General features: G+C 45.8%; 1 protein-coding gene across 1 annotated transcript in view; it reads left to right on the top strand.

Moving 5' to 3' along the window:
* The window catches only part of PSAP (prosaposin), a 153,435-nt gene that overhangs the window by 81,055 nt on the left and 45,466 nt on the right, over positions 1 to 26,914 (top strand). Inside the window, exons 9-10 of the mRNA XM_085603468.1 lie at positions 12,275 to 12,370; positions 25,912 to 26,095. Coding sequence (XP_085459594.1) covers positions 12,275 to 12,370; positions 25,912 to 26,095 — 280 coding nt within the window. The remainder of the gene's footprint in view (positions 1 to 12,274; positions 12,371 to 25,911; positions 26,096 to 26,914) is intronic.

Here is a 26,914-nt window from a genome sequence, read left to right as displayed (position 1 = left end):
CAGGCTGGCAGTCTGACTCGCTTCCTTCATTTGGGCAAGGCGAGTTTTAATTTTTTTTGGGCGGGCAGTGCTGTCGTTTTTGGCTCCCCCGCTGCTTTTTAAGGGTTTACCCATACTTTTGCCAAACAGATATCTTGAAATCAGGTCTTGCTTAGCTTAGCTTCGATATGACGTTATGAGGCGTTTACTAGCGTTTTGCTAGCGTTTTGATAGCAAAATATAGGCAAATAAAGGTGGAGGCTAAATCATATAATTACGCATATTGTTGTAATTATAATATGAGGCCAATGCAAATGCCAATGCAGTTCGGGTAAAGTGCTCAGGACCACACTTTAGCAAAGACGCGCCATTACTCACTGACTCCCTCGATCTTGATGTTGAGGCTGCTGCGACTCTAAAGTGGGTCTGAAAGCTCCTGACTCCTAACTCGTGCGCTGTTTTCATCCCGTCATTTTTCAGTATTTCCTTGCCTCGTTAGCTCGTTAGCTCCGGGCTCCGGTCTCCTCCGAGGACAGGTTGCAGCAGTTGCAGCAACTTCACTTTCACACTTTTCTCACTGTCTCACGGAGCGCTCTGCGGGTCACAGATGGTAACATCACTCGATAAATGCAGAAGCGCGCTGCTGAACCCAAAAACAGACACCGCTAACGCCGTCAGCACTGGCGTTCACGAACCGCCATTTCCGGGGGTTGGGCGTGGAGGGTTACGGACACCTGACTAGCCGGAGGCGGGGCACTCCGTAGTCATCGCCGAACTAGGAAGATGTAACTTATTGAAAATGAACATCCTGCCTTAAATTCTATCTTTCTTCAAATCCGTTCCGCTAGAACTTTCTCTCGGTCAGCTACAACAGCTGTAATCAATCTGTGCTTGATTTTTATTGGGCCGGGGAAACCGCGTAGAGCAATGCGTTTTATGTCTCTTCCACGGGAGAAAGGTGGGTGGTCAGTTTCAGACTTCTCATTATGTGGATACTGTTAACAGGAGACGAGATTGGTAACATCGCCGAGGCCCTGTCTATATATCCGATGGTGTTGGGTGCAGAAGCTAAGAATTTTGTTGGAACACCTTCAAGGTTTGGAAGGCTGTTCGAAAATTTCCAGATCGTAGGAAGTTCGTATTACACACCCACATCCGCTACAACCCTATTGCCTGCCTTTTTCTGGGATCTGACGGTTGACAGCTGGAGATGTAAAGGGATCACACAAATAAGTGATTTCTATGATTAAGGGGTTTTTGTTCTTTTGCAATGTTGGCTGATAAAATACACTCTGCCTAAAAACCAATGTTTGAGGCATGTGAGCTGTAGATCACATGCATTGCATAGCCTGCCATCTAGTGTTGGGTCCAGATGTTTGCACGGTTTTTCTTCGAAGAAGTCTTTTCCAGTCACAAGGTAGGTGACTCCTCCTTTCAGTGATAGTGCTCATGGGCATCGACTCCATTGGTTTTTTTGGGTGGTTTTTTTTCGCCATCGGGTTTAGATGTGATTTTGTGGCGCTCCAGTTCGACACCATTTCTCGGGTTCCCAATTAACACTCCATCCACTACCCACGACCTTGTTTCTTGATTGCGTTTTTCAATTCTCCGTGTATCTTTTCGACTCAAGGTCTTCGATCAGACAACTCGTGGAGGGCCGTTGGGCCTACGCGTGTCCGGCTCGCTAGTAGTCGATGGAACGGCCTCTATTCATTCTCTGTCCTGAGTGTGTTAGGCTAAGTTTCTGTGCACCGACTTGCAAAAAGTGTGCAATTTGTGTATCCGCAGGACACCACTAACAGGACTGCGCCGTGCACCGATCGTTTCAAACTAAGAAGGCGCTCTGTGATCGTCTGGCTCAACGTCACGAAATGCAACATCAAAGCGGCTCCGCACCAGACCTCTTCAGTGAAGATTCGGATCAAGAATAGTTAATCGCCCAAGGAGCCGAAGAGGAAGCAGAGCACCTCTCCGAGGCAGACTCTGACATGGAAGAACAGGAGCAAATGAGTCAGCGTATCTTGTGTACAGATACCCCCCTGCCCCAACACTTGCCAAAGAAAAAGGCTCTAGTCCTTCCTCTGCCCTCAGGCTAAGGTCTGCACCGCGAAACTTCCGGACGCTCCGCCCTCTGGCCCGGTGCCGAAACACAAGGCAAGGCGTACTGGATCAAGTCGGGCCCCATGCTGGTGCCATACCTAGACCTTCGGCATCGAAGTCCAAACAGGTCGTCGTTGCCATCCCCTCGCTACCGAAGAGTAAATCTTCGGAGCCAAAACTTGCGACGCTGAAAACTACGGCTCCCAAAGAGAACTTAACCATCAGAAGAGCCTCATTTAGATGTTTCGCCTGCAAACAAGGATCAGAAACAAAAGTGATCCATCCAGACACTGGCCATATTCACCTAAACTACCAGAAAAGAGGAAAATGGGCAGACTGGAGGACTACCACATTCCTTTAAAGCGCAATTCCTTCACCCACTAAACCAAATTTGCTTATCACTCCCACATTCTCCTCCACCACGATCACCTGATCCACAAGATGTGCAGGCTAGGGATGAAGATAGGCCACAGGACATTGATTCATGGGACGACTATGACATGGATCCGAACACTGACCATGATCGGATCTATACCCTTCCAAACACACACCACACGATGACAACATAGGGTATATAGAGCTAATTAATAGGGCTGTTTATTACCATTCAGTCGAATTACACAAGGACTCTTGAAGGATTTCTTGTTCACAACCTTAAGTTCCTTTCAGAGATGTACTCGAACATTACCTATGCTCGGGGGAATGCTTAAGCATACAATTTTTAATGACCCGGTGCGGGCGAGAATTATTACGCCCAGGGTAGAGAAAGTACAAGCCAGCACATACTGACCCCACTTACATCAAGGGTCTGCTTCCATTAGACTCCCTTGTAGTTTCCAATGTTTGCAGAAGAGCAAATTCACAATCCACAGGTGAGGCCCCTCCTCCTGATAGTCAAAATTATTCAATGCCTCCGGCAAAAGTGTAGCATCACAAGCAGCCAATCACTGAAGAATTACAAATGCACGAGCTCTATTAGCTCACAACAGAGCTCATTACGATGAGCTATAAAAAAATAATGCAGTTTATGCCCTTCGAGCACAAAACCAGGGCCAATGACCTCCTTCGGGAGGGTAAATTAATCACCAATACCTCTATTAGATGCAGCAGCCCTGCAGTTAACACCAGCGCACTGCTATGCAGGCATGCTTGGCTAATAATCTCGGTTAAAACCTGAAGTCCAAGCCTCCATTCTAAACTAACCTTTCGATTAAAGAACACATTTTTGGCCCAACAGTGGACACCACCTTAGAGAAAATAGACACTGAGATTGTCAAGTCCATGGGGGCTTTGCAATTACTTTCCAATCGGGGATCCTTTCGTCGCTCCTTTTTCAGGAGTGGCTCCAAAAACATTTCACCAGAAAATCCCTCCTCCTTACAGGGGCAACAATCAACCGCCCTCATAAAGACATAAAGAGGATACTTTAGACAGAACTACAGTAAGGGAAGAGGCATAAGCAACTCATCACGCACCTCCCCTGCAAACAGTGACTTCCTTCCGCTTCCCCCGAACATTCTTCCAAGATCACATGTGATGTCACAAGAACATCTCAACCTCCTCAAACAAGAAGTTCTCTGTTACAAAAAGGAGCTATAGAACCAGTCCCATTACAATAACAAGGAGACTGTTTATACTCCCTGTACTTGTTCTTTCCCAAGAAAGACTGGTCTCTCATGCCTATACTAGACCTCCCAGATCTGAATCTATACATTCGATCGGATCACTTTCATATGGTGACACTCCTTGTGCTCCCGCTCCTTCAGCAAGGCGACTTTCTGTCCACTCGACTTACAGGACACCTACTTCCACATCCCAATACACCCACCCGCCACAAATACGCAAGGTTTGTGATAGCAGGCCAAAATTATCGATTCAAAGTGCTCCCATTCGGAGTCACTACCGCACCCACCAAATGGTTGGCAGTACTCTCAGCTCATCTACAAAGACGACATTCACGTCTTCCCATACTTGGACGACTGGCTCATCAAAGTCAGTTCGCAGCACAGCTGTCTAAGACACTCACAAAGCAGTGCAGCTGCTCCACGATCCTGAATTCACAGTAAATCTGTCCAAGTCCCATCTCAGTCAAAAGACACCACATCCACGAGTGAAACTCCACCCTCAAGTTCTCCTCCCATTCTTCGGATGCGGGGCTTCCCAGACATAGACCTTTTCGCCACACACCTAAACACAAAATGCCAAAGCTTTGCATCCAGGTATCCACACCCATTATCCAAAGGCAATGCACTGTGGATGAACCGGTCCGGGATATTTGCTTACGCTTTTCCACCTCTCCCACTCATTCCACTAGTGGTTCAGAAGCTCAGGCAAACATCCCTCCCTCTAATCCTAGTAGCTCCCACATGGGCCCTTCAACCCTATTGAAGCTCTCAGTTCCTCATCAAAAACTACATCTTGCATCCAAATTCCTCACGCAGTGTGAACAGAAGACGCCCAGATTCCAGACATCTCAACCTAGCGATCTGACATCTGAATTCCAGGAGTTTGGCATCTAAATCTCCTACCAGACTGTATGAACATTATTAAAGAAGCTGGAAGACCTACTACAAGAGCCTGCTATGCAGCCAAATGGAAGCGGTTTGTTATTTATTATAAGCCATCAACCCGCTTGATGCTTCTGTTCAAAATATCCTGTTCGAGGCATATGAGCTGCAGATCACACACTGCATAGGTCGCCATCTGGTGGTGGGCCCGGATGATTACACTTTGTTTTCCTGGAAGAAGTCTTTGTAGTCACGAGATGGGTGACTCCTCCTATGGGCTATAGTGTGCATGGGCATAGACTCCATCTTCAGATTGTTTTTTTTCTGCAATCGGGCTCGGCTGGGTTTGTCGTGCTCCCGGTCTGGTTAGTTAGATTGACCTTTCGACGCGCAATCCATAACCCGATCGTCGGTATTGTTTTCGATCGCGATCCCTCCTTGACGCGCATGGTTCAAAACCTCGATCTTGCGCCTCCAGTTGTACACGTGGGCCATCGGGCCCACATGCGCCATCATGCCCCTGGCCGATGGAAAGGACACCTTTCAAAAAGTGCCCTCCGTGTGGACACAAATTTCCCCCACACTGATCTGCACCAAGTCTGCAAACTCCGTTTGTCGCCACAACACGAAAGTCGACACTGCCAGGCCTGCACCTCCGTCAAGTCGAAGAAAACCATCAAAGATAGACCGGCTCGAAGGGCCATGGCTCAAGCTTCAGCGCATCCAGTCGACAACATCGTCCCAGAGACTCCTGATCAACAGGAGTTAGACTCCGAGGAACAGTTGGTCATCGATTCTCAAGCCGAAGACCCCGATTCCAAAGATGGTCAGCAGGCCGATGACTAAGCAGATGATGACTGAATTCCACCAGGTCAACTGGTCGTAAGTACAGACTTCGACCCTACTGACCCCTCTCACCCCTCCATGTTGTACAAGGCTATGGTGACGCCATTTTAACACTTCTCTCGCCCTGCCTTCTGGCCCGGCAAGGAAGACTAAACTAAAGCCTTCAGGTGACCTGGCTCGAGTCAGCCTTCCCTCCACTCCGACCACGTTCCGGTTCCGAAACAATTCCCACCGAAGAGTTTCGGAACCTAGCCACCCAGAACCAAAAACATCTTTGGAGTGCAAGCAACCCCTACCGAAGAAACACTCTGAACTGAAGCAGCCAGAACCTAGAAATATTTCGGACCCGAAGCAACCAGTATTTAAAACATCCGGAACCGTAAAGATTCCGGTCACCAACCAAAGAGGTTGAGCAAAAGGAGCTGGAAACACCTCCCAAAGCTACACCAGACAAAAGCTCGGACCCGAAAGTCAGTTCCCAAAATGGACACTGCTGATGAAGAGCTTTATTAGCCGGAGCCATTCCAAAAGACTCTTCTACAAAACCCCAAAACAGGTCAAATAATACTGCAGCCTAAAGAGGAAATTGGCCCCTCCCAGCTCCTGTTCCTCAGAAGAAAAATGCCCAGACTTCTCCCATAAGGGACCTCTCACCACCTCCATTGGTGCCTGACAAGGACATTTCTCCTATAAACTCACCATTACTCCTGAACACTCCACCTTTGGATGAGGATTTTGGGGATGGAGACCATGAAGAACCATTCGAAGACCCTAGGGAGTCCTAATTCACCTTCACATGACCCCTGGGAAGACTATGAAGCACCAGGTGGACCTGATGTGCCTCAGACATTTATCCCTCTAGACCATCCCGCCAGACGACACCATAGGATTTTCACAGCTACTACACAGGGCTGCTCAGTTTCATGGGGTAGATATGCACACTGACCCCATAGATGACTTCCTTATGGACACCATCACATCTTCGCAAAGGTCCACAATAACACTACCAATGCTCAAGGGGGTCATCAACCATGCCCCAGAGGTCTTTAAAGACCCTATCGGAGCCAGAGTTATCAATCCTAGGATTGAGGAAACAATAGAAGCCTGCCCCTACTGACCCAGCTTATATTAAAGGCCAGCTCCCTTTAGACTCATTAGTGGTTTTTAACGCCCGAAAGAGCCAACTCACAAACCTCAGGGGATGCCCCACCCCCTGATAAAGAATCTAAATTATTACTCCCCAAGACCATTCCACTCCTGTCAGGGGGAGATTAGCACAGTTCCTACCTGTCTGGAATTCCATCAAAACAGACAGGTGGGTAAAACAAATAATTCAGTCGGGTTGTCTGGAGCTCACTTCAACTCCTCCACACATACCACCCAGACAGTCCCTTGTCACAAGAACATCTGACACTACTGAAACAGGAGGTCCATGCTGTCCTAAAAAAGCATGCAATAGAACCAGTTCCACTGCATCACCAAAATACAGGGGTTTACTCACTTTCCTCATACCAAAGAAGGATGGTTCTCTCGGGGCCATTCATGTTTTCCTCTATCTGGACAACTGGCTAATAAGTCATACCATCCGTGCATACAGCACACTTACCAAACCATTCAGCTCTTACACAAACTTGGGTTCACCATAAACAAGACAGTTACATCTCCAGCCGTCCTGTTGTCAACAGTACCTAGGTGCCACAATAGACACCTCCAAAGCACTTGCAACCCCCAATCCAGTCAGGATAAACAGCATGCTAGCTCTTATACAAAGATTCCAACCACAACACATTACCAGCTCGAGTGGTCATGCAACGCCTAGGAATGAAGGCCTCTTGCATCTTCGTAGTACCACATGCAAGACTCCAGATGTGCCCCTTACAGGAATGCTTGGCACGCCAATGGAACCAGGCCCAGGGTCAGCTAACAGATCTGGTGGTGGTAGACTGTCGAACAAATCACTCTGTAGTGGTGGAACACCAAAAACAAGTAGTGCTAACCACAGACTTATCGCTCACCGGCTGGGGAGCCCATTTATCAGACCATACAGTACAAGGCAGGTGGACACCTCAACTAAAGCTACTCCACATCAACCAGCTGGAGTTACTGGCCATATTCCTAGCCCTGAAATCCTTCCAAAGTCACGTCTCGGGCAAGGCTGTCTTAGTCCGGACGGACATGGCAGCCATGTACGATCTACAAAAACGGGGGGGACGCACTCATTACAGCTCACAGCTAGCGCAGAGCACATGGAGATGGGCCATTCCTCGAAACAACATTTTTCTCCTAGCAGAACATCTAACAGTTCACAATCAAGTTGTGGATCTGTTGAGGAGTCAGACAACAAATCTACGAGTGGGAACTGCATCCACAAGTTCTTCAGCCTTTTTTTCAAAGGTGGGGACATCCAGACGTAGACTTGTTCGGCACACACTTGAGCTCAAAATGCCCAAGCTTTGCCGCCAGGTACCCACACCCGTTGTCCAAAGGCAATGCGATATGGATAAGTTGGTCAGGCATATTTGCATACGCTTTTCCGCCTCTCCCACTCATTCCGTTAGTGGTACGCAAGATGCAACATCACTCACTGATGCTCCTCTTAATCGCACCAACTTGGGCAAGACAACCGTGGTACACACCCTACTGCAACACTCCGTGGTACCATATCAAAAACTACGCCTCTCTCCTCACCTCTTAACACTGAACCATGGAGAGATCATGCATCTGGACCCCATGCAGCTGAACTTAGCCATTTGGCTCCTGAGGTCCTAGAATTTGGCTACCTAAACCTCCTGCCTGATTGCATGGACGTCATCAAACAAGCTAGACGTCCCACTACTAGAGCCTGCTATACAGCCTAATGGAAGAGATTTGTTATCTACTGTAACAATATCAATCCACTAAATGTTTCCATCCAGCATATTGTATGCTATTTACTACATCTTCACAGATGTCATTTAGCATATACATCCATCAGGTTACATGTAGCTGCTATAGAAGCTTTCCTTCAAAACCGAAAACATCTGTCGCTTTTCAGAGTTCCTGCCATCAAAGCCTTCATGGAAGGCCTCAAAAGAATAATTCCTCCCAGGGTTCCACCCTCACCAGTGTGGAATTTAAACATTGTTCTCACTAGACTTATGGGTCCTCCGTTCGAACCCCTACACAAATGTGAGCTACAATTTCTTACATGGAAAGTCGCTTTTCTAGTGGCTATCGCATCACTCAGCACTCAGAGTAGGTGAGCTCCAGGCACTAACAATTGAGGAACCATTCTTACAGATACATCAACATAGAGCAGTTCTAAGTACTAATCCAAAATTCCTACCAAAGGTCATTTCACCTTTCCACCGCAATCAATCGGAGTTGCCAGTATTCTTCTCACAACCTACAACAGTGGCTGAAAGAGCTCTTCATACACTAGACCTTAAAAGGGCTCTTCTTTATTATATTGATAAGACAAAGTCCATCCGTAAAACAAAACCGCTTTTCGGGTCTTTCTCTCCACCACACAGACTATCATTTCAAAAAAGGGGATTGCAAGGTGGATTGTAAAATGCATACAAATTTGCTACCACAAAGCAAAACTTACTTTATCCATTTCCCCCTAGGGCTCATTCCACCCATAAAATAGGGACGTCCATGGCATTTTTAGGAAACATCCCATTAGATATCTGCAAAGCAGCTACATGGTCTACACCACACACATTCACAAAACATTGTGTAGATGTGCAAGCAAAACAAGCTAGTGTGGGCCAGGCTGTACTCCAAACACTATTTCAGACAACTGCAACAGATACTGATGGTCGCCGCTAAGGGAGAGCACTGCTATGCAATCTATGCAGTTTGTGATCTGAAGCTCGTATGCCTCGAACGGAAAATGCTACTTACCAGTATGCATCTGTCCTTGGCAAGTAGAGCTGCAGAGTCACACATGCCCACACACCTCCCCGGCTACCTCGCTCTGTTCCAGCATACTTACTTGGATACACCATACATGGACATCTTGTTCTGTTCTCACATAACTCCATTTCCCTTCATGGCGAAAAACAATCTGAAGATGGGGTTGATGCCCATGTGCGCTATAGTCCAAAGGCGGAGTCGCCTATCTCGTGACTACAAAGACTCCTTCCAGGACAACAACAAAGTGTAATCATCGGGGCCCACCACCAGATGGCGACCTATGCACAGTGTGACTCTGCAGCTCTACATGGCAAGAACAGATGCATACTGGTAAGTAGCATTTTCCTTATTTACTGCATTTACAACAGTCAAATTTAGCGTACACATCTATACGCTTACATCTTGCTGCAATAGCTGCATACCTTCAAAATAGACTGAATCTGTCCTTGTTCAGAGTACCTTTTTATTAAGGCTTTTATGGTAGGACTAGAGAGATTCCTCCAAGACTTCCACCTGCTCCAGTGTGGAATCTTAATATTGTCCTAACCAGACTAATGGGTCCACCCTTCGAACCATTGCATACATTTGAACTGCAATTTCTCCCTTGGAAAGTGGCTTTCCTCATTGGTATTAAATCATTGAGGAGAGTGGATGAGCTTCAGGCTCTAACCATTGAAGAACCATTTTTTTTTTTTACAAGTACATCAAAATAAAGTGGTCCTTCAAACCAACCCAAAATATCTACGTAAAGTAGTTTCTGCCTTCCACATCAACCAATCTGAGTTGCCTGTGTTCTTTACTCAACCAGGTTCTGTGGCAGAACAGGCTCTACACACCTTGGATGTAAAATTAGCATTACTTTATTACATAGAAAGGACATAACCTTTTTGTAAAGCAAAACAAATGTCGCTTTTGCGCCACCTCACAAAGACTCCAATTCTAAATCTGGCATTGCACTGTGGATAGTCAAATGTATTCTGACATGTTATGCAAACAGAACTTTACCAATTCCCCCTAGAGCGCATTCCACTTGCAAAATAGGGGCTTCTATGACTTTCTTAAACATGCCCATAGCTGACACCTGCAAAGCTGCAACATGGTCTACACCTCACACATTCACTAAACACTATTGTGGCGATGTGTTAGCAAGACAACAAGCTAATGTAGGACAGGCAGTTCTTCGTACACTTTCAAACCACTGCAACAGCTACAGGTTAGCCACCGCTTTGGGAGATTACTGCTGTATAGTCTATGCAAACATGTGATCCACAGATCACATTCCTCGAAGAAATGCTACTTACCCAGTATGCATCTGTTCTTGGCATGTATACCTGTAGATTCACATGTGCCCACCCGCCTCCCTGGGTACCTGTACCGGTTACAGTACTATCTTACTTGTATACATACGCATGGACATCTCTATTTCACTATTACTAACTACATTATCACCCTCTGCGGTAAAACAATCTAACAATGGAGTCCATGCCCAAGCGCACTATAACCGAAAAGAGGAGTTGCCTACCACGTGACTGAAAAACACTTCTTCGAAGAGAAACTAAGTGCAAACACCCAGACCCAACACTAGATGGCAGGCTATGCAAAGCATGTGAATCTACAGCTGTACATGCCAAAAACAGATGAATACAGGGTACGTAGCATTTTCCTTTAAGTTTTTTTCAAATTCTTGACTTCCTAGGTAAACGGCAGAGGGTGACTGAACTAAATCCGCTTGTAGAGGCTTCAGACACAGGGCTAAGATTTGGGTATTATATAATTGTTTATTGGAGACCAGGAGGGAAGATTTTGACATACCAAATCTCAAATGGGATAGCTGCCTGGCGGGGCAAGGTCGCACTGTGGAAGAATTGATCTAGCTGGGAAGATCTTGATTTCGGCTAAACTGAAAGCACAGTACTTTAAGACTCTATTTAATTGGTGTCATACCCCCACAAAGATGTTGAAATGGGGTGGTGTAAATGATGGTAAACGTACATTATCTGTTCCTCCTAAAGCCCACTCTACATGAAAGATACGCGCTTCAATGGCATTTTTAGGAAACATTCCCATAGATGACATCTGCAAAGCAGCTACATGGTCTACACCGCACACATTCACAAAGCACTATTGTGTAGATGTGCAATCTAAACAGCAAGCTAGTGTGGGCCAGGCTGTACTCCTAACACTGTTTCAAACTACTGCAACAGATACTGGTAGTCGCTGCTAGGGATGGGTACTGCTATACAATCTATGCAGTGTGTGATCTGCACCTCATATGCCTCGAACGGAAAATGCTACTTACCAGTATGCATCTGTTTTTGGCATGTGGAGCTGCAGATCCACACACGCCCACCCACCTCCCCGGCTACTTTTCTGTTCCAGTATAATCTTATTTAGATACAGCATACATGGGCATCTTATCGGTTTCTCACAACTCCATCATTTCCCTGCTGGCGAAAAATCTGAAGATGGTGCCGATGCCCATGCGCACTATCATCCAAAGGAGGAGTCTCCTATCTCACCACTTCCAAAGACTTTTCCAAGACCAAAACAAGTGCAAACATCCGGGCCCAACACCAGATGGCGATCTTTGCATGGTGTGTGGATCTGCAGCTCTACATGCCAAGAACAGATGCTACTGGTAAGTAGCATTTTCCTTTTTTTCTATGCTTGTGTATTTTTTTTTTTTTTTTGTCCAGTCTGGTCTATATAGGCTTTGATAGCTGAGAAGTTGAACACAGAACTTAAGGACAAAACTAATTAGCCTAATTGGTTGCATATAGCTGTTGAAAAGAGCTAAAATCGATTACCTGAGGCGCCCCAGTCAGTGGATTTAAATTGGAAAAAATTGTATAGTACACAATTAGCTTGTCAGTCAAGAACCTTGTTCATGTGTTGTCTGTTTTATTAGTTGTGTAAAAGCGGGTTTTCTGTTAATCTTTCAGAAAGAGAATCACCCGGAGCAAACATCAGTGCAATGTGAAGTCTGTCAGATTGTTGTTGGAAAAATCGTTGATATGCTTGAAGACAACAAGACTGAGGTACAGTATGCATAAGGAAAACAATGTGGTTAGTTATTGGCTAGTATCACGGACCATAAATGCCTCAGTGGTTGATGTACCAAAATGGTCCGTTTTATATTGAGGTGACCCACAAAAAATAGTTTCATGGGCAAACAGAGGAAAGGGTTACAAATGAGGTGTGAAACTGTTCTCAGTCTAAAACACTCCAGATTTCTTGCTTTAAGTTCCTCTGACCCTTTTTTTATTCTATTGTAATTTATTATTTCAATACAGTTGCAGAGAAAATGAAAGCAATCATACAAAAAGCCGCCATAACAAAGAAAATTACAAAGTCAAGCAGTGAAAGCATTAATATGGATCACCAAGGTCAAAAAACCAATAGCAAGGTCACGGTTGTAATACAGAGCACAGGTGCATGATAATGAGTGGCAGCAAAGGTGCATACAGTACATTAACAGACACTCAGTACATTAATGGCGAGGTAGTGCAACAACCATGTGGGTACCAAGAGCTGCCGACAAGATGGAGGCCGTGTGTCAGAACCAGGAGGAGGTATATGCAAAACTATCCAATGAAGTGTAGTGAGATCGTGCAGTCACACTTTAGACATCGGGATCCTCAATTGCTGACTGAGCAGCAGCTCGATATTGAGCAAATAGCCCCCAAAAACTTTTAGGGCGATTACAAGGGGGGAGCAGTTTGCTGTAGACATCAGATTGGGTGTTGCAATACAACATGTCACGCTCCCACTCCACAACTGTAGGTAGCAGGCCCTCAGCCATCGCATTGCTAATTGACGCTTAGCAAGCAGGAGGCACATGGCAACCAATATGCGTACAGCATTAAGGGGTCTGGTGTAGCCAAAAAGCGCCAGCAGGGGGTCTGGGGCGAGGGGTAGCCCCAGAATATCGCTAAGCTTCTGGAAAATTAGTTCCCAATAGTGAAACACTCTCTGGCATTGCCATGCTAGGTGGAAAAAATCTGCATGTGGGCAGAGCATCTCAGTCGGCAGGGTCTAACAACCCATATCTAAGAAGCCGTAAAGGGGAGTAATATATTCTATTGAGAAATTTAAAATGAACCAGTTGGTGGCAGCCATTCGGGGAGATCCTACGAGTAACCTCGCAACAATAAAACCAGATGTCGTCAGATGGGAGTGCCTATGTCAGCCTGCCAAGCTCGTCTAACGCTGCTAAGGGAAGACGCTTTTTCACTATGTGCAAGAGTGTAGAGCTTGGAGATACCGCTCGGGGAGGGAGTGCTTAGTAGAGTTGTCAGAGGGGGGGGGAGTCACCAAGGGTTCTTGTAAGTCATCCCCAACACCGCCTTCAAAGCGTGCCGAGTACGAAAAAAATGAAACTTGGTGAGGCCGGAGTGTACGCCGTCCGCGCCTGCCACCTCATCCCAGGTGCCCAACCGTCCTTGACGAAATAGATTGCCCATTTGACATATACGTAGTTTGTGAAGGGAATCTAGGATACCTCTATCTGAGCTGAGCACAAACCACTGGCACCAGTCGATATGCATACGGGGCGAGTATAGTTGCACCCCCCCTCATATATTCACAGCACAGCATTCCACGTGTGTACTACGGAATTAATTGAGTCTAATACGCCACTTCGTTGAGTAGGGGCCTGTCAGTCGAGGCAACGAGTAGGGGGCGGCTACAACCCTCTCAATGTGGAGATGGGGCAGAGCTTGAGGACCATGCACCCAGCTATGAGAGTGGGAGGCCTGCACAGCCCTATAATACAATTCGAAGTGCGGCATACGGAAGCATAAGCGTGTCTAAGGTGACTCGCGGAGTCTTACCCACCCATGCCAGTTTGATCATCAGAGATCGCAAATCACGAAACAGCTATGGAGGAACCACGATCTGTATATTGAGAAACAGAAAAAGTACGCGAGGTAGCCCAACCATTTTTATCAAGGATACTCTGCCATCTAAAGATAATGGGTTCCTCTGACCCTTTCAAGTCAATGTAGTCTAACATCCAAAGAGCAATGTTAGTCCCACCTATTTGCCAACTGTAGGTGATGATTTCCCTTCCATTTACTACACAAGGACTTGGCAAACATGAAAGCCCTAAATGGCCTTCTTTGAGTGAAAGAGATATGGAACAATCCACTATAATGGTTTGAGTAATTGGTGCGGGAAATTTGAATGCACCCATTGAAAATCACTTGCACATAATAAAACCGATCTACCACACCTCAAATGATAACCTGAAGTTTGTGCCAAGTTTTGCATGTCCTCACCACTTTTCAAAGGACTTGATAAGTAGTTCCTAGTGATGAGGTGCAAAATCTGATACATCTAGAGATGCGAATGTAGAAGTGCTTTCTTTCCCCCGTCTATAGTGCATATATTAACTCTTTAAAGAATAAAATCTTCACACGCGAACACGAAGAGGCAGTTACTGCCCTTTGTTTCCGAGGTCTGCCCGTAGCCATTCCAGTAACTCCGATTTTTAGTGTTCTGTACTGAAGGTTTGAGGGGTGGGAAGAGTGGGAGGCATACAGTCCAAGCTCCCTCCCCTTCAAAACTTTTTGGGGTGTCATTCACCTGCTAATATGCATTTGGCAAAGGGCTTCTGATCTTAAAGGTGAGAATTTAACGGTTCAGTTTTGGCATGACTTTCTACTTTGACTCCAGATTTGCATAGATTAAGTTAGCTTGTGTAGATCAATCTCTCTGCTGTATCAGAAATTCTATTGAAACTGTGGTGCTTTAGCCCACCTATATCAGTTACCTCTCGGACCTGCCATCAGAAATCCCGCTCTATCATCCCTGAATTTCAAGGCAAGGTTTCACTTTAAAGAAGCGTCATCAAACATGAAGTTTGGTTATCTCGCAATGTTTTTGTGGTCTTGGATATCTTCACATCAATGGAAAATGGAACTGCTCATAGATCATTCCGCTTAGACTTGAAATCAACTGCACTGGCTTTTCCAACTATTTTTAATTTGTTTCTTCTATTTAGGGGCAGGTTCAGTACATACCTGTAAGCAAAAAAGAATTGATTGATTTCAGTTATTTTTGACAATATTAACCCAATACCCCATACCCTATATCCTCTAGTAATACTACACTGCTTTTAGAAAATTTCAAAAATAGCAGCCGTGGTTTTTGTAGGTAAAAGGGTGTCTTAGGAGGGTTACACTAATTTGTTTCCAAAAATTAACTATCTTTAAGACGGTGCTAGTAGGGAGGAGAGAACCACCAATCTCCTCAAAATTCTGTGTCACGAAGATCACAAAATACATATACAACATTTGACAGATCCCCAGCACACGTTAAGCAGCAAATTTCAGTTCTAATAAATGCATGACATTAAGCAAAAATATCTTCAAACACGTGAATTTTCTCTTGTTTTTTTTAATTTCCTTGTGTTCCTTCTGACTGAGACTTCTTTGGACAAACATAGCCAACACGTGTTTCGTTGCCAAGGGGACCGTATCCTGCAAATTTTTCAAGGCTCTGTCCTTTTAGAAAACAATTAATAATTTGTGCTTTTAATTCCATCCCACGAGGGATTCTGTGTTCCAAGATTAATGGTATAGGATCAGAAGGTCAAATTGTCTGTCGAGGTTGTAAGTGAAATCTTAAACAAGAAACCAGAGTGGGATCTCTGGCAATATCCAATAGTGTCCGAGTACGGCGCACACATGAAGTTTCCTGATCGACCTTCGATCCCTCGTGGGATGGAATTAAAACCACGAATTATTAATTGTTTGCTAAAAGGACAACCTTGAAAAAGTCACGGGATACTGTCCCCTTGGCGACGAAACACGTGTTGGCTATGTTTGTCCGAAGAAGTCTTTCAGTCTGAAGGAACACAAGGAAATTGTTGTTGTAGTAACTTTATTCGCTATAAATATCAAAGTGTAAAACATGATAAAAACAGTGTTTAAAAAAAAAAAAAAAACACTACAGCGTTTTCTCAACATCTAATACATCATAGTTTATTACCCTCAAAAGAAAAACATGTTTTGTAGTAGAGATACCACAAAAGGGGGGGGGGAAGAGTGGGATAATAGATGTTATTACTAGGGGACTAGGACCGAAGTAAAAGATGATGATCTGCTCGGTAATTGATGCTTCTTGAGGAGCCTCTGCCTTATCCTCCAAGCCCCCCCCCCAAAAACTTTGCAGTCCCGTAAATGACGCTGGGGACTGTCGTCTCATAAATTAGGATACGCAGGGCCACCCTATGCGACCTGCAGCCCAGGTTGGCACAAACTTGTTTCAGCCATCTAGATCTCACTTGTTTATAAGCCCGACAGGCAAACAGAAAGTGGCCGATTAGACTCCGTGGGAGCAGCACAACCTGGGCAACCTTTGTCGTTCTCCTTCCCATCCCTCCACCCTGTTTGGAACTCGTGTAATGGTAGTGTGCCATACCTTAGTTTAAGGTAGAGTGACCTATCACTGGGAGATTCAATGAGGTCCAGAAACTCCTCCAAACTGGGAGCGGGTTTAGCATCTAAAACATTTTCAGTAAGGATGCCTCTGGGAGCTCAGAGTAACAGCGTTGACCCAGTCCCAGTAGATGTTTTTCGCGATGGATTTAGGTGGTGGTTGCTGATTCTCCTATGTCTCACCCAAGCCTAGCACTATCGCCAGTTTTTGTAAATTAGATACCCACGGTATCTTGTGGCATGCTCCAAGATGTAATATGTTATTCAAGGCGGCGGCATATTGACTTCCGGGGACCTTCTGGGCCTTACCCAGTACTATAAGGGGGAAACCTGGCCACTTCAATTATAGAGTGTCTACCAAGGTCACCACGGAGAGGAACTAATGGAGTGGACAGAGGAAGCGAGACTGTCTCTAAAGAACTTATTTTCAGATTTAGTCAACTCTGTTAGATTTTCAAATCCCCATAGTTCCGCCCCGTAGAGGGATGCTGATGGAGCCTTCCCCTTATAAACCTTGGTTGCAGCAGCTGTTGGCCGGCTATATGATAGCCTCTGATGTCTAGCTATAGCTCCTGCGGCTCGTTTGTGATTCAGAAGCATTTTGGACAAGTGAGGGGCCCGTTTCAGCTTGTTGTTGATCCTCACCCCAAGGTGATCAAAGGCTGCCACAAGCTCCAGATTACAATTGTCCACCCTGATGTTGTTCCTGAATCTTTTAGAGGGCGACATAGCCATTAGCTTGGTCTTAGATGTACTGATCTTCAGGCCCCTGGTGTTGCAAAACTCAGTGAAGCGGGACAGAAGTTTTTGGAGACCCATAGGACTCTTTGAGATCAGCAGCGTGTTATCTGCAAAGAGTAGAGTGGGCGATTTTCCCCCGCTCAGGGTTGCGGCGTCGACCCGGTCATCCCTCAAATAGTCTGCCACCCCATTTATAAAGAGAACATGGTCGGCGCTAAAACACAGCCCTGGCGGACCCCTCTCCTTACTGCTATTCTCTCTGTTAACTGGCCCTGATGCCCCCACCTGACTCTTGCAAAATTACCTTCATGGAGACATTTAAGAAGGTCAAATTAGAGGGGGAATGCCCAGATCGGCCAGGACTTGCCACAACTTTAACCGGGGTACCAGGTCAAAAGTGGTTTTAAGATCGATGAATGCCAGATAAAGGCTACCCTATTCGATAATGACAGATTTCCAGTAAATTGTACAAAATCTGAAAACCTGGTCAATGGTTCCAACCTCTTGCCTGAATCCAGCCTGGAAATGCGACAGGATACCATCTTCGTCAATCCAGGCCTTAATCCTGGTTAAGAGGACCCTGCCTACCACTTTTTGAATCACATTGATTAAGCTGATTGGTTTGTAGTTGGCAGGGTCCTCTTTATCGCCTTTTTTGAAGATTGCCACCACCTCCGCCCCCTTCCAGGAATCTGGTACTGGGTGTCCTGTTGCTATATTATTCAAAGTTTGTAGAATAAACTCAGCCCAGAGATCTCTATCATAAAGGTCTCCCGGAGACCGTCTGGTCCAGCTGCCTTGCCCGGCGCTATCATTTTTATTGCTGATTGAATCTCACTGAGACTAAACTGACCCCGCCCCCCTAGGAAAACTAGAGGCTTGGGGGCTGGTCCCAGTTCCTCCGGAGAAGATTCTTCGCCGGAGGAATATAGACCAGAAAAATGATCGAACCACTGGCGCCCAGTTATGTGGTTTGGAATTGGGTCTGCCCCACCCCTTGCATTGATGTTAATAAGGTCCCAAAACGGAGTTGAATCTTTCAGTTGTGCTGCATTCTTCAGGTCCTGCCAATGGTCTTCTTCCCAAAGACTCTTCGCTCTCTTTATGGAACTATAGTAGGATTTCCGCGGGTAGGCAATAGAGGGCTGGTCCCTTAATTTTAGAGCCCTAGTAAGTTCCGGTCTCCTTTCCCTGCAGTCCCTTGAAAACCACAAGTTTTCCATATTTGATCGGAGTGGCTTGCGTTCCCCTTCATCATTTAGTTCAAAGAACTTCCCCACCTTTTCCACGGTCTCAAGGTACATCTCGTTAAAATCCTTAATCGTGGCGTTGGGGGGCACTGGCCAGGGCGTCTTCCATTAAGCTTGTACTTTCAGTCACAATTTTTTTTTATCCTGCCCAGTTCCAGCTCTCGCTTTACGACTCTAGACCATTGAAGCCGTCTATTACAGTTGGACGGGACAACCTCTCTAGACCAGAGTATCGGAGCGCTACTAGGCTCAATAGATGTAGTAAGTGACTCGCGCTTAAATTGCATGGTTAGCGGGTTGTGGTCGCTCTCATACCTGGAGATGACTTCCATAGCGATGAGATCCGACCACAGCTCGACATCCAGCAAGATGTAATCTATGCGCGATGGAGCCCTGGTTCTGGTAAATGTAGGTGCTCCCCTGATGTCTGAACGAGTTCTACCATTTGCCGCCCTTAGGTAATTTGCACGGCCCTTTTTGACCATTTTTTTTAATGGTGGGAGACTAAGCGGGGGAATGCCTCGCTTAGAGTCGACCCCATCCATGCCCAAGATGTCGTCGCTAAGGGGCTCAAAGGTGCAATTAAAGTCACCAGCGACTACAACACCCCACGCGGTTAAGATGACAGAGTTCAGACTCTAGGGTTAATATCGTAGGGCTTACTTGTGCGCCTGACGACCCTCTACCATAAATATAAAACCTTTCTAAACGGGGATGAAGTTCTGACTCACCAATAGATAAGTGAAGAATATCTTGAGACACGCTTATATTACACTTAACTATCCAGTTCAAGTCGATGTTTACCCAAATTGAAAGGCCCCCTGATGGACTTCCTCTAGATAAGCTGGTTGCCGGAACAAAATGGGTAGTGAACCCAGATCTATGGAGGGGGACCAAACTCCAAGTTTCCTGGAGAAGGACGATATCAAATTTATTTATAAAATGATTCCACACTGGATCGGCAAGGTTCCTTTTTAAACTGGCGATGTGCCATGATAAGAACTGAATAACTCTCGAAGAGTTCAGGGTGGAGGGGGGAACTGCAGCTGTTTCCCTGCTTTCTAAGCACCCCCTTCTGAGCCCCCCCAGTGGCCACATCAGATATCACAGAATCAACCGATGTGGCCCCTAAGGGATCCAAAAGGAGGGCGGGAATCGAGCCTATTCCCTCTAAAGAGGGGCATTCGGGAGTTGATAAGGAGCTGTTTGCATGGGGGATTAATTAGTCAGTCCACCTGTCTAAGGCCAGAATCCTCCTGTTCACTATATTGAGACCAGACCGGGGAGCTGCGGATTTGGATAAAAGAGTGTGCGGGTGGTGATGTCCTATATTCTAGCAATATTAAATTTTCTGCTAGGACTGGATCTATAAGCTCAATCTCCACACAATTCAATGGCGAATCCGCTCTAGACAGCCGTCGCACTCTCAATATATCATCTCTAATGATAGATCTGCAACCTCTAATATGCCTTAGCCAATGAATAGCTTTATTATGCAGTGACTCGCTTCTTTCAACCCCCCCCCCCCAATTAGTCTTTTTCAGGACGTGCGTCATGAAAACAAGGGGTTTTGCAGAAAAATTGTGAGGCATGGAACCACCGGCCACGAAACGAGGAGAAGAACCATACTCACCCCTTCTAAGGGGAGGGGTAGCATGTGTACTAAGCCTAGTCTGAGGGTGTATATTTGGCAGCCTATTGGAAACCTAGTTTCGCGTGACTTCAGCAAAGGACTTAAGGGTGGCAGTTAAGTTATTATTACCCACCCCTGAGGCCCTGCCTTGAGCCAAAACTAGAGGGCCTTTTGACTGAAGGCGGGTAAAAGGGGCCGGGTCAGTCGTCTTCAGGGTAGACATTGGCCCTGAAGATGATACTAGAGCGGGGAGTGCCAGAGGCATGCCTTGGCCCAAAGCAAGGGTCTCCACCCTGCTGTTAGGAACTGCAACCAGCTCTTCCAACCTTTTAATCCTATCCTGCAGTTCTTCTAGGGAACCAGCTAAATACCTGACAGGGCTGGAAGGATTTGAAAACGCCCTATCAGATGGTGGGCTGGATTTGTCGGGATTTGGGTCTAATAGAGAACCTGTTGGAGCATAGAACAGGGTTAGGAGGGAGCTCATGAATATGTGGGTCTGATATAGTTGCGTACTCAATTGCCGTGATCTGTGCTTCGGTGACTAGAGGGTCAACAGCGGCCTTTAATGGGGGTGTGGCTAGACCATGCGTAATATTTCTTTGGTGTTGGTTAGAGAACATCGCGGGAATCAATTTTTTGGAGCGGGCTTAACTGCTCTACACCCCCCTTGAGTTGTGACATCAGTAATCCCGCTCCCGAGTGACTCCTCGCATTCATGAACAATGTCCTATTCGAGACAATACACAGTTCATAGCAGCATGGGATGTGTTTTTGGCTTTTTTGGCTCTTTTACTGCTAGATGCCAGCCCTCCCTCTGTACATTTCCTCTTGCCCATGATAGTAATCGAAAATAACAGCACAGATGGCAAAGGGTGAGAATCGGAGCAATAAATAAACCCAGCAAATAAGAATAGCAAAAGTCTCAGTGGGCGCAGCCTGGGAACCCCCAAAAGGTTAAAACGGAGTTTTGGCGGAGCACAGTACCTTCTACCTTCCGTCAACGGCAGAGAGTCCATATGCAAACCTCAAAAGGGATGGCCCAGCCCGGCCTCTACTGGCCCCTAACGGCCCGGGCTTAGCCCGGCTTTTCCCACGCGTGTCCTCTCTAGACAAGGGAGCGAGCCCTGCTTTATTCGCCTCCTGGCGTGATGTTGCGAGGCGTCCTGCCCCGGAGGATCGTGGTAGTTGTGGTCCGGCGGAGCCAAGCCCGGCCGACCAGACCCGGAATCCTGAGGAACCCCGGTGATTTTGAGTCGCCGGTTGTGAGGGCGAAGCCAATCCCGGCCCTGGGGAAGCAGAAGGACAGCAGCAGCTTCGCGCTGCCAAGCAGGATACAGCGGCACATAAGGAAATTAAAAAAACAAGAGAATTCACATGCGTTTGAAGATATTTTACTTGATGGCATGCATTTATTACATCTGAAATTTACTGCTTAACGTGTGCTGGGGATCTGTCAAATGCTGCTTTTAGAAATATAGCTAGTCTTAGATCAAAGAATCTTCCTTTGCCATTTACTTTCTTTTGGTTTTTTAAGGTCGTTTGTCTTGGGATAAGGAGTATCTTGCCACGCAGAATTTGAGGAAGGCCACATTTTAATGTTCATCTTTATTTCTATTTTATTTTGCAAATTACGTTTTTAAATGGCCTGCTCCTGAATTTATTGAACATTTCCCACCAATTAGTTCATGCTGAAACTTGTGTTCAAATTTCTCTGTATATCCAGATAAACAAACCATTTTTGAACGCTTGACCTAGCCACTAAAGTGTTTTTGAAAGTAATTAATTGATACAAAAAGCACTTCTGACTCCAGCTCTGATCCCAGATTTAGAAATGGTTTCAAGCAGCAAACTGCTTACATTTACTTTGTTTATAATGTTTTGAACTAATTTCTACTTGTTCTGATTCACATAGTCTTTGGTTTTGCACCATGAATCTTTAGATTCAAAGGCCCTGCATTCTAACATCTAGGGAGAAGGATAAAATCTTTGCTGGGCTGCCCATTCCCGCCCTTGTGTACTTGTGTATTTCTGGGCAGCCCTATGTTTTTAAAAAGCCACCCCCTCTTTCTGTGAGCTCAGCAGTGATTGGAACAGGCTGGAGTTTTTAAAATTTATTTTCTTACACTATCTTTGGGGCATTCCACCGTGGCTACGGTGTGGTTAGGGTGGGGGGAGAGGGGAATGGAAGTGTAGGAAGCAGTTTCTATATAGTATTGCTATAAGAGGTGTGCTGTGTCAAGGGTCCAGGTATCCCTTAGGAGTGGACAAGGGCTTGCTCTAGCCATCCCAAGGAGCATTATCTAGGGTAGTATGGTCGAGCAGCCTTAGGCTTATCATGGAGTGTTAGACACTTATTGCACACAGTCATCATCATCCTCAACAAACTGTTTTCGGTTTTATGAGTAAAACCATAAAAGTCAAACATGATTGAAAACTTATTCCACAATACAGGTTAACAACTGTTGATAAATCACATTGGGTTTATGATTAAAATACATAGATTACAGTGCAGAAATTAATCACAACTTGACCTGAGTCTTAGGGCTCCCCTTAAAATTAAGAGTGTTGAAAACCTTATCTGTTGAAAGAAGTTGTAAAAAGATAAAAGCTGGTCTAACCCTCCTGAAACCAGCTTTTTTCAGGATAGGAATAATAAATAATTTTCTGGGAAGATCATAAACTGCAGAACATTAAAAAGTGCATCATGTCCCGAGGAGACTCTCCGTTGAAGCCACAGGGCATGACACTGACCTCTGTGGGAGCCACACAGTTGAGCCAAGAGACTGTGGAAAAGATCGAGCCAAAACCTTGTCAATAAACTTATCATAAGTGCTTTTGAGCCCTAAAAGATCTGGTTCTGTGGTTTGCACCGTTTACATAATGTGCCTACGCACACTGGACTTTCACAGCTCTACTTCCTCTTTCGCAACGGCTCCTTCTTGAAAAACACTATGGCCCATGCCTAGTCCCTCTTACATATACTCTCCGGATTAATGAATAGTTCAGCTGTGCCTAGCCTCAAAAGGCCTACTCTTATGTACTGAAGCTATCGAATACACGAAAGATGGTCAAGCGAAAGACAGTAAACACATCTTAAAAGACTAAGTGTATTTGCCTGCTTCGCCCAAATCTTGAGCCATAATGCCAGGGGACGAAGAGCCAATTCATCTGAGAGGAAAGGCATCCCAAGATCTTCATGCACAATGTACGAAGACATACTTTGCGGCACAAAGGGCCTGTCGCAGAAATGTTTTCAGCGATTTGCAGGGCCCTGACCCTAATATGGCCCCAGATCTTGCTCCTGTAACTGACCTTTGAAATACATTTTGCTTGGTAAATCTTCAAGAGTGCCCCTACTGGTTTCCCTCCCACTCTGGTGGCAAAGTTAACAGCGGCAGAAGACTTCACTATTTACCCTTCCTTCCGAGTAAGCAAGGGGGACCAGCTCAAGGAGTCGTCAAACAAAAACCCCGAATAGGAAAAGACGATAGTCTTGGGTATTGGTGATGATCCTAGCTTAAAGGTAAACTGCTTTGCTGTACGAGGTTCCACCTGCATAATAAACGATTTTGAGTGATTAACAGTCAGGTCCTCCATAAAGTGAGTAAAAACTCAAAAGTTGTAGGCCCCTCGCTGTCCTAGCCATGACTGCTTCGTATGCATATAGTAGGACTGGCAGACTGCGCTTGCCTACCTGGGGACAACCTGCTTTTGTGGCCTAAAGGGCTTTCTCTAGAGTTAATATTCATGTTAAAAAGGAAGGGTGCTAGTATGCGAAAAGGAGGGGAGATAGGAAGGGGGCCTGCTTCTGATGGCAGGAGAGGCTGAGGGTTGCATTACCAAGGCAGCAAGGCCTTTGAAGCTCCCCTGCCACAGATGGGTTTCTGGCCTGGGGAGGTGTGACCACCTCCGCACAGGAAAGGCTTCTTTTCTGGGCCCAGGGAGCGAAGGCTACCATCCCCAGGGGTCCAAAAACAGGTCTTATGGTGGCAGGCTGGTTTGTACCTGTCAGGGAACCCACCAGAGGCTGGTAGTTTTCCAGGGGGCGTCTCTAAGATGCGCTCAAAGCATTTTTCATTAAATCCCGCACTGGCATCATTCTGGGTTTGATGTGCTGAGAAGTTTGATACCAAACCTCCCAGTTTTCAGTAAAGCCATTAGGGTGCTGCGAGTTTGTAATGACCAACTCCCAGCACATAGACCTTGAAAGTACAGTAATGCCATTAAGGGCATACAAATTGGACTAGACACTGTAGGGGTACAGGGCTCATGCACCTGTACCCTCACCACTGGTATAGTGCACCCAGCTAGAGGGGTGACTGAGCTATGCCAGGGCAGTGGGTTGTAAGCATGGCGTGTGCTATGTCGAGACTTCACTTTGTTCAGCACAAACTGTGCTCTCTCTCGCCACCCCCCTCGCAACCACGATGGCTTCTCTGAACCCAGGAGCGCTTGGTACCAAACACCTTGTAATAAATCCGCACTGATGCAAGTGTGAGACTTCTAAACCATGTACTCTGAGGTCGCCTTAAAGGTGACCCCCTGAAAATCTAGCTTTCTGTCCTTTTGTTTGCGTAGCCTTTTTCGCCCTAAGTGGGATGGATATGCCCAGACATGAGGCCTTGTCTAACTGTACCACTGGAGTCAAGCTAGCCTGGCTGATGGGGGGGGGGTAATACCCCAAAACCTGTCCTAGGATGCTTGTTTCTGGTCCAGGGAGAACCTGGCTTGGCAGTTCGGGCAGGCCTGTTCCCATGAGTAACCGGGTGAAGACTGTTTTACATAGGGCTAGATTTAAGCTGGGGTAGTGAGCAAAAGAACAATTGATTTAACTCCATTCTGTTGACTGTGGTTAAATGTATGCTTTATTCAGAATTCCATCCATTTGTTTGTGTAGCACTTTACCTATACTTTAGGCGGTGCCTGTTGGCATAGCACACAGGCAGAGTGCCATGTTGACTTGGTCATTTTTCATGGCACCAAGGCGTGAAAGCTGCAGGGGCAATGGCATGGTCTTGGTGACCGATAGCTAGTGGGCCCTCTTCAGTGCACATGCCCAAGGTACCATTTACTAGGAACTTGCTCGTGGCTGAAGTTGCCAATTGTGGTACAGTTTTAGGGAAAGAACACTGGTACTTAGAACCTGGAAAGCAGGAACCCAGTACTCTACAGTCAAGGTTTGCATCAAAAAACATGTTAAAAAGGGGGTGGGGTACTGCAACAGAACCACATTTTTTTCACTGGTTAGCACTCTTCACTTTTATAATTTAAGTGTTTGGGTATAGTGATGTTATCTCAATTCCGAGAAGTGTATTTACATTGATTAATGCTATATAACTTTTAATGGGTTTACAATCTACACCACATACACTTCTTGCAGCTCAGTTCTCAACACCGGTTAATGAGAAATGAATAATCCTTGTGCTTTATATCAATGTACTTCAAATGTTAATCGCAATGTACGCTGACTTTGCTACTGGTAATTTTTTTTTTTTTTTTTTTTTTTTTAGGAAAATATAGAGCAAGCTTTAGATAAGGTTTGCTCTATACTTCCTCAAAAATATAGCGAGCAGTGCAAAGACCTTGTAGCCACATACACCCCAGCTCTCATTACCCTGTTGATGGAGGAAGCGAGCCCAAAGTCTATATGCTGCGGCCTTGGACTTTGCAATAAAAGACTAAAGATGCAATATGGTAAGCACTGCACTAGTTTTTCACAAAGTAAGTTTGGTATCCTTGGTCAAACTAAATTGCCATTTAAGTACAGGCTTAATGTAGTTCTAGTGGGCAGCTGGCTTTGTTGCAGATTTGTTTCATAAGCTGTTGCTTAGGTCTTGCTTTCTCTTAATCCCTACTACTGCATAGTCTTTGGTAGTACAGTAAATGCTTTGTTTTTTAATCCTATAATTTGCATGCACATTGCTGTTCATTGCCAAGTATTTTTTTAAACCATAGCTAATTTCCAAGTCTGGTGCTTGTAGTCTAGTAACAAACTATGTTCCTGTCACTGCATTACTGTTCCCGCCCCCTGCTTGAGCAGACTATACATCACTTAATGTCCGAACACCATTAACTCTGTACTGCCGGCAGTTGCCAATACTGATCGTTTTACTTTGCCATAAAGGGTTAAAGGATCTGGCCTCGTGGAGACCATTTGGGTCCTTGCCTAATTTGGATTACATTGTTTTTGCCGTTGCTACTGCCCAATGGCCGTTCTTGCCTCTGTGCCTGTGGGGGGGCGTGCATGCACTTGCAGTTGAGCAGGATGGTTTGTGGCACTGCTCCCTCTAACCTTTGGGTACCAGTCAAATCTTCAGGAATCCCCGAAATTGGATACTGTCAGAAAAGGGTAGTATTTTTGCAGCTTCTTGAAGAAACACCATTGGAAGGAGCTCCTACGGGGTGCAGGTGGTGGTAGGAGCAGTGGTCCAGGAGTAGGTAGGTACTTCAGGGTGCATTTGTTTGCCTTTTGTATGGTGGTCACGCAGGTGACAGAACTAAAGTAAGAAGTGG

Source organism: Triturus cristatus, chromosome 1_2 (genome assembly GCF_964204655.1).
Source record: "Triturus cristatus chromosome 1_2, aTriCri1.1, whole genome shotgun sequence".
Taxonomy (NCBI): domain Eukaryota; kingdom Metazoa; phylum Chordata; class Amphibia; order Caudata; family Salamandridae; genus Triturus; species Triturus cristatus.
This window is presented reverse-complemented; position numbering and strand designations above follow the sequence as displayed.